This window comes from Puntigrus tetrazona, chromosome 5 (assembly GCF_018831695.1).
Source record: "Puntigrus tetrazona isolate hp1 chromosome 5, ASM1883169v1, whole genome shotgun sequence".
In the NCBI taxonomy this organism is placed as follows: domain Eukaryota; kingdom Metazoa; phylum Chordata; class Actinopteri; order Cypriniformes; family Cyprinidae; genus Puntigrus; species Puntigrus tetrazona.
In genome coordinates, this window is record NC_056703.1 from 13,773,918 (window position 1) to 13,782,721 (window position 8,804).

At 40.0% G+C, this 8,804-nt stretch overlaps 1 protein-coding gene across 6 annotated transcripts in view; it reads left to right on the forward strand.

The window, feature by feature from the left end:
- klhl13 (kelch-like family member 13) overlaps positions 1-2,636 on the forward strand; it is a 43,032-nt gene extending 40,396 nt beyond the window's left edge. For all 6 annotated transcript variants that reach the window (XM_043239789.1, XM_043239790.1, XM_043239792.1 and 3 more), the window contains one exon: positions 1,380-2,636. In XM_043239789.1, coding sequence (XP_043095724.1) covers positions 1,380-1,873 — 494 coding nt within the window. In that variant the 3' untranslated portion in view covers positions 1,874-2,636. The remainder of the gene's footprint in view (positions 1-1,379) is intronic.
- The last annotated feature ends 6,168 nt before the right edge of the window (positions 2,637-8,804 follow it).

The following is an 8,804-nucleotide window of genomic DNA, read 5'->3' on the forward strand; positions in this document are numbered from 1 at the left end:
CAATTTCTTTTCATCAAGCTTTAAAAAAATTGTCAGTTGAATGTATGTTTTGGAGGCAGAGAAATAAATTGTATTTAAAAATGTCAATAGTAAATAATATATAAAATAAAATGTCAAAAGACCATGTGTAGAGGGAAAATAAATGATCATAATTTCATGTCTCATTTAGGAGCCAATCATATCAAAATAGGTAAAAACGTGTTCCATGTACCTTTTTTCCGTGCTAAATATTCTGTTTCACTGAGAAATGTCACACTATAAAGGTTAAATGCTTTCTGAATGGTTGTCTGAGCTAATGAAAAATGAGGAAAAACAAAACACATTGATTTTGATGAATGTGACATTTCTAGAGAGTTAATAGCTATTGTAAAAAAATAAAAAAAGTCTTCAAAATTGCACTTTTAAAGCCTTCCTCTGTTACAGTCTCACTCTCTTCCGCCTTGAGTGTTCTGTATTTATTCACAACACAAGTCTTTGTCTGGTGATGTACATACTCGTACATTTACACTGATTTTCACACTTCTTTTCCTCCTTCCTCTCTTCCACCCATGTTGTTTCTCTAGAGTATTTTTGGAAGTGCTGATCCTTTTGTTTTTACTCTGGTGTCTGTGTCCTTACTCCTGTGTGCCTCTCTCTCTCTCTCTCTCTCTCTCTCTGTCTCTCTCTCTGTCTCTGTCAGTTATATAGGTCATGAAGCAGTAGAGTATTAAGCTCTGCACTCACATGAGCATTAGTGCGCACGCATGAAACAGTCTCATCTTATGTGCTGCCTCATGCTTTGTTCTCTGTCATAGTCTCTCTAGTCCCACCTCTTCCTCCATCCTTTGCCTATTTCCTCACAGTTCCGTTCAAACTTTGTCCTCTTTCTGCTTTTTGTGTTTTAATTCACACAAATACACTTGAAAAGGAGTGAGAAAGTCTGTGTGTTTTTGAGCGAATCATGCCCCTCCCATAGTGATGGATGGATGGATGGTTGAAGAGTTAGAGGGCAAAAATAGGATGGATGGAGAGAGAACGAGAAGAGAGGGTCTGGTTGGCTGATGCCCAGGTGCCTGATGGGATGGTTCTCTTTATTTTCAGCCCTCCCTGTAGACATGTCCTGTTTTCTTTTTCCTCTTGTCTTTCTTTTTTTTTTTTTTTTTTCTTTTTCCTCCGCTTCCCTCTCTAGTTCATTTCAGTGAGTGTGCGGACCTGGTTGTGTGCGTGTTTTCGAGATGCATTATTCAATCTTAACTCTTTCCTCAGCAGACCTTGAGAGAGTTCATGCATTATTCATTTCTTGTTTTGTATATCGAATGCTCCCCAGAACGTTTGCGCACAAGGTGTCCATTACAGCAGAGAAAGTGATGTGAATTCTCTCTGCGGTTTTGTTTGTGCAGGTGGAATAACCCACGACACCTTCCAGAAGGAGCTCATGTGCTTCGACCCGGATGCTGATAAGTGGACTCAGAAGGCTCCGATGACGACGGTCCGTGGCCTGCACTGCATGTGCACAGTGGGCGACCGCCTCTACGTCATTGGTGGAAACCACTTCCGGGGCACAAGCGACTACGACGACGTCCTGAGCTGCGAGTACTACAGTCCCGCTTTGGACCTGTGGACGCCGATCGCCGCCATGCTCCGCGGACAGAGCGACGTAGGCGTGGCCGTGTTCGAGAACAAGATCTACGTGGTGGGCGGCTACTCGTGGAACAACCGCTGCATGGTGGAGATCGTCCAGAAATACGACCCCGAGAAGGACGAATGGCACAAAGTGTTCGATTTGCCCGAGTCCCTGGGTGGCATCAGAGCTTGCACCCTCACCGTGTTTCCGCCCGAGGACCTCTCGCTCGCCGGTTCGCCGAGCCGCGAGTCTCCTCTGTCGGCTCCTTGAGAATGGACGGAGGGAGAGTGAGAGAGACAGGAATAAACTGGACGGATCGGTTGGCAGACATACACAGATGGATGAGTAGATGCAGATGCAGTCTCTCTCTTTCTCCCTCTCCCTCTCTTTGTCCCCACAGGAAAAAGACAATGTTTGCACTCCCCACCGATATACGTTTCAGTGGTGTCTGTGGTGAAACCCCGTCCCTTCCCTCAAACGATTCCACTTCTCTTCCTCATCCCTCTGCAAATGCTGAAAAGTCCCCCTCTCGATGAGAAAGAAAAATGGAAGCACTCCCAGGGTTAGGTGTAACTACGTGTTAACATTGCATTTGGGGGGGGTTTGTTTCGTCTCTTTGGCAGGAATAACCTAGACTTGAACAACAAGTGACTTTGCAATTCAACTTTTCTACCTGAGTCTCCAGAGTTTTGCTATGAAGACTATGAAGTTTCCCTGATCCCACCTATTCTGAGGTCGCCTACCCCCTCACTTCTCACTCTCTCTTTCTATCATGCCTGCTCATTTTTCCTGTTTCTGTCCGCTCTCACCCCTGACCCAGTTTTTTTTTTTAACCCTCATTCTCTTGTCTCTCTCAGGGGGTTAGTTGACCTTTGACCACAGGATGAGGAAACGGTTTTAAACTCAGGGGTTGGCCTGCCCCCATCCCTCCCTGCCTAACTGATATTTCATTTCTCTACTCCTGCTGTTGTTATGAACCATTAACAGAATTGTGTTTTCTAAATTTAATAAACCAGATTTTGAGAAAAAAAAATAGAACTGTGGTGTTCTGATTTTCTTAAAAGCATCAGCCAGTCAACATCATATGTTGTGAAGACTATAGTCAGGGCTGAAGGGCTGTTGTTTAACACAGTGCCCAGTGGAGTGCCTGCAATGCCTTCAGCCGTGACTGTTTTCAAAATACAGAAAAGGCTTGAGTGCCATATTGCTTTTTAACAATCTTATACTGTATTTGACCAACCATTTTATAATCAAGATCCACTTCAATAGCTGTTTTTTTTAAGAGTCTGGCTTATATGGACTCGACTGGATCAGGATGGACAGAGGCACCATGGCTTTCTGAAGAATTTGAAAAAGTCCACATCCCTGAGGTCTGCAAAAGTAAGTATGGACATGCAAAATAGTATGTGACCCATAAGACTGAATAAAGCATCTAGAAGCTGTTTCTTATTTTCTGGTGCATTTGTATGATTTGTGGTTAATTTCAGCAGGAAGCCACACACATGCTCAAGATATTTTCACATTTTATTCTAATCTTTCAAATGAACACAAAATAACTTGTTCAAGCTTAAAGCTATTTTCCGTGTTCTTGATTAAATTAGTATTCATTTTGATGATAGTGCCACCTGTTGGTCAATAGCATCTATATTAAGTAATGTTGCTTTTAAAATGATTTTCCTAAAATGAACACTGGGGATCCAATAAAATCCACCTTTTATGCCATTTTTGCGCCTGCTTCTCTCCGTCTCAGACAGGTGTTCGGCTCAGCCCGTCGTGCTGGTGGTACCCAGGTGAACTGCCGTCTGTGTGAGTGTGTGTTTGGCCTCCTGATGAGACATATGGTCACTAATATATTACAACTTAAATGAAACACAGGGCTCGGCCTGCACTCGCTCCGTGGCCCTGTGGGGCACAATCAAATAAACATTTTACATCAGCCAATAACTCTGTAAAGCAATAGACATTGGGCTCATTATTTTCTAAATTTAATTGCAGCTAATCCAGTGAATGTGCATGTGCCTGGTGTGTGCAGGGACATCCTGGACCCAGTTGCTGTTTTGCCCCTGGGCTGTATCAGTTGTTCTAAATTGCACTGAAGCATCATGGGAAAACAGTACTAAGTGCAGGGTCAAGGGCGGCCACAGATGAGAGCCTCAGGAGTGTGTGTGGACAGTAATGCTGATAATATTAGAATAAGGGCAGTTTTCAAAGCACACTGCAATTCCCTGATAAATGTAGCTCCACCGGGGACGCCTTTAGGGCTTGTGTGCACCCATAATCCCAGCTGTCCTCCATAAAAGCAGGATTAGTAAGAAAGTAAGGGCATCATATTTGGCTTTTGTTCCCCTCCCCCATTTAAAGGGGTATTTCATCCAAAAAACGAAAATTCGTGCCATCTCAGATGTACGTGATTTATCTTATTCAGGTGAACAAAAAATAATTTTTTAACCATCGCTAATGGTCTTAAACAGGTTAATGGGAGTTTCGTGAATTGCAACATCAGCGTTGTGAAGCTTGACGTAAATGTGTGAGAAGTGACATGGGCTGCGTCTGAAAGCTGAAAAATGAGGATGCATTCCAAGGTAGGAAGGAATCAAAGCACTGATATCTTCACTTACTGTCGGGAGATGCCTTTATCTGATTTGTGAAGGTAGCGTTGATACATCCTTTGATATATCCTTCTATTCCTTGACAGCTGAGTTTCTTTTGTTAAAAAGTTGTTGGCCAGTTTGTATATATGAGATTTTTCACCAACTTTCTTCTCTTTTTGATCTTTATCTGTGTTTGTATGAGGAAATTTGAAGTCATAAAACTGGGATGACTCGAGGGTGAAAAATTATAAAAGATTTTGTATTATCTCTATAATCGGCCTGCTTGAGGATTTCTAGAGTGTGTTTTTTACAGCCCATCCTAACAGGATGCTTTTTTTTCCCCCTCTACACTTTCTCTCACACAGCTGTCTGGCCTCTGCAATGACTCCTTTAAGCCAGGGTTCTGCTGTAGAGGCCAGTTCTCAACTTGCGTCATGTTTCTGGGTGTGCGTTATCTTGTCCCTCTTAGACTGCAGCACCCGTCTACACCTGTCTGGATTTATAGAGGCAATAGGAAAACATCAGACATTTCCTTTAACCTTGTGCAAAAAAGAAACCATATACTCATTTTGCTAGATTTTAAATCATGGGATTTTTTTTTTTTTTTAGTGAATGACTTAACATACACTTGCTTTATTTAAAAAAAAAATCAAAGTTTAAAAATCATTCTGCTGGTAGTTACTCTGAGTTCTAGTCAAATGGCTTTTATTTTATTCCCACGTTTCTTTCGTCTGTTCTGAGAGAATGGTTTTGTATTGTGTTTTGTTTTGTAGGTTTTGTACAGATTCTTGTATGAAGTCCGTTTCATAGGGTTACTTTCCTGCAAAAGTGCAGGAAGTCATTCCCTCATAAGGCAGCAAGTCAGTTGCCTAGGCGCGCATAACTTTAATATAAACGTAATGTACAAAGGGCATTTGCACAATTTAGTTATTTTATTTTTACTACACTAGCATTTGTTTGTTTTGCATCTGGAAAGTCGCCTACAGTAAGTTTCCACAGTCATGGATTGCATCTTTAAAGCAGTTAAAAACAATGTGCAGAAGACACTATGTAATCATTAAAAATAAATGATCTGATAAATAATTGATTTAATTCATTTAAAATGTATGACGGTCAGACCAAGGACCAGAAATCGGGTTTGCAAAGCACTGTTATGCATGGAAGCTATAAGTCATAATGATATAATATCTGAAGCATGAAATTGTCTACAGCTTTGACCTTTTATTTCAATCTGAATAAAATTCGGGTGCCTTGATCTCAAACTTGTGCTATACAATTCAGCCAAGGTCATGGGAAGGAGAGATAAATGCTACTTTATCATCTTCCTCATGAATGAAAATGATGGTGATGTGACTGATTATTTCTGTCTGGATGGAGCTTGTGTTTGTAGCTGATGGTGTGTTAATGCGGTGTAAGTGTATCTCACAGCTGGTAGTATGCTAATATTGGATCACGTTTTGTTTTATTCATTGGGGTGGGGGAGATTGATTTCTACATATTTATAGTTTGATGTTTTCTTGATTGTCCCTTGCTCGAAGCTGTTAAAAATTGAACGCTCATACTGCCATAAACCGGCAATTAGAATGCGTTTGATGCCTTATTAGTAAAATAAACTCTGAATATGCAAATATACTTGACTGTTTATTTAAATGCTTCTGAATATAACAATTATGCATAACAGGGTACTGATACATTTTATAATATGCCTAAACATGCCTTCATATATTAAAAATGCATAATCAAGCGCTTGTGCTCTTTCTCTCACTCTCTGCTATATGCAAAGTGTGTTTTGTCTTATGAATTTATATAAAAAAATACATTGTATTCTTTCAAAACTAAACGACTAAACTTGAATGTCAGTGTATATCATTCTGTTGTTATTTATGCATTTTTTAAGCGTGATAGTATCATGACTGAGATCATATCTTCATGTTTTCTAGCCAAAAATCCTGTCTTTTCTTGCACAGAAGCCTCAGAGCAATCCTTAATTCCGTAAGGACTGTGCCTGCGTTCATGTCATTGTAAGTTAATGAATTCAATGAATTAGATTAAAGTTGTGTTGTCTTTGGTTTGCAGGATGCACAATGCGACTGCCTCAGAAATCCTGCCTAAAGAGAGACAGCCACTCTTGACACTGAATTTGTATTTGCATGTTGAGTTGCTGAAACAAGTTTTCAAGACATATGAACCAGTTTATGACATTACACACTCTCACATCTTCCCCTCTTTCAATCTGTCACATTTCTAATGCAACCGTATTACCAAGTGATTTAGAGTGATTGTCAACAGAAACATCACATTATTTCGGATGTCTCAGAACTGCCACTTTTGTTTTCTCCTAGAGGCTTCCGAATCAACCAGTGACCCAGATATGTGCGCGCGTGTGCTGCTTTGTTTGTGTCTGCAAGGCTATTAATTTGCATGAAATCTGCAAAAATCATATTTTTGAGATCGCGTTTCCTGTGTGTCTGAAGCACAGCTGGACTGGAGAGATTTCACAGCGAGCCTCCGCTCTTGTATTACGGTTGTATTATGATTTGTGTTTGAAAGCGTAGGAGCTCTTTGGAGTGCAGCAGAAAGAGAATCTCTAAGAACATCGTTCACAGAGCAACTCTGCTTCCACACACACACACACACACTGCTGAAATCTGTGAGAGGGAATGAACAAAAGCCTTAAAGGCACGGCGTATGCTTGGCTTGGTCTATTTTTATTTTCGCTCATTTAATTTAAAAGATAGTGTTTCTTTATTTTTATTTGAAATGTTACCATTTCAAATAAATGTTATTTTGTAATAAATATTCACGAGTGTCGTGGTGTATTTTTCAACATATAACGCAACGTAAGAATCGGTCATGTTTTTGATGTATAAAGAGGTTCTTATACTATAAAAAATGTCTTGGTTTCAAAACTCAAAACTTTCCTATTATTTCTAAAAACATGGGCATGTTGTGCAACGCGCCGCTTCATGATGTAACGGTGTGGCTGAACACCGCATCTGGAGGTAAATGACAAGAGCAGTAAACATAAGTCTTCACAGGAACAAACAAACTTTGATGCATTTTATTGTTAATCAAGCGGGAGACCATTTTAGTAAGTACTTGCTTCGTTATTCACTTAATTTTACAGCAGATTTGTTTCTAAATGCAAGTCGAAATAATATATTTTGACAATTTCGTTAGTAATCAAAAGACACTTATTATTTGCTTCTATTAATATCTACAGATAATCTGTGAAATGTTATTTCGTACTAAATACTTAGAAGTGCATAAAGGCTTTGTTAGATATCTTAAATGGACACACATTTGTTGAATATGCGTTATGATTGGAGGAAATAGAAGCATCTTGATTGGGGTATAAATATCCTGGTCGTGGCACTCTGCGGCCAGGACGGTAATGACTTTATTACTGTCAACCTTTGCAAGAAAATAAATCTTCGAGAGACTTTTGAAATGAAAAATGGCAACGACAACAAGCTGAATTTTCAGACGGGTTATTGAATGCAGTGTCGCTCCACACAGACGTGAGCAACTGTTTTTATTACTTGGTCACTGTTGCTTTGTCTGTTATTACAGTTCGTGCGTGCTCGGTATTTCTGCTTTTTAAACCTAATACACGGCAGCGTCCATTCATTCTGTCAAACATCCACAACCTTTAGACTAGCAGCGGGAAACAGGACAGAAAATAGCCTTCTAGATTATGTTTTTATGTGAAAATCTAGATAACCTAATAAGTGGACCTCAGAGAACAGTATTAAAAAAGTTACACATTTCATGTCCTCTTTAAAATATATTAAAATAAAAAACTGTTAAATTAAATCCATATTTATATAGCAATATTACTGCTTTTACTGTGTATATTCAAGTGGAAGCACAAGAGACATTTCATTTTTTAATCATATTATTTCTACCTGTTGCCTAAATCGTCTAATCAAACCTAAGTGCACATCTTCCAATAATCCTAATGTCCATTTTGGCAAATTTTTCCTGCCTGGCTGACCTTTATATATTTGATATTTTTCATGTCTGAAAGCCAAGCTGAAGAACCTAAGTGACAGAAACGAGAGGTTTGCATAGCGCTTATTTGTTAAATTGATGCGTTTAATCTTTGAGCCTTATTCAGGCACCAAAGTAAATCTTTGATTAAAAACTTGTCGGCGGTCGTTTATAGAGTCATACGCTGACATGAACGGGTCTCTTGCCACTCTCCTGAACTCTTTCCGTTCTCTCTGTTATTTTCTGGCTCTCCGTTTCCATCTTTGCGTGACCTGCGTGTAATGATTTGGATGCCCCTGCGGTGACAGTGGACTGGTGTGCTCCACTGAGCTTCCCGTGGTAATGCATCCTAAAGCCTCTGGGCAGAGACAGACAGCACTCAGGGTCACGCTCTCTGCTGATCTACACGCGCTCGCATGATGCCATGGAGCCATTCAGGAGGAGAGAAAGGAATGTCTCAAACAAGCGCAAAACCGCAGATATTCTGTAGCTGCTCTCATAGATACAAACAGCAACCGATAACGGCTTTTTCACGGGCAAGTGATACAATAGCTTTAAGGAAACGAATAGAAAGCTGTCACTGGGGTGCTACTTCAAAATTGAAAAGGTACATCTTT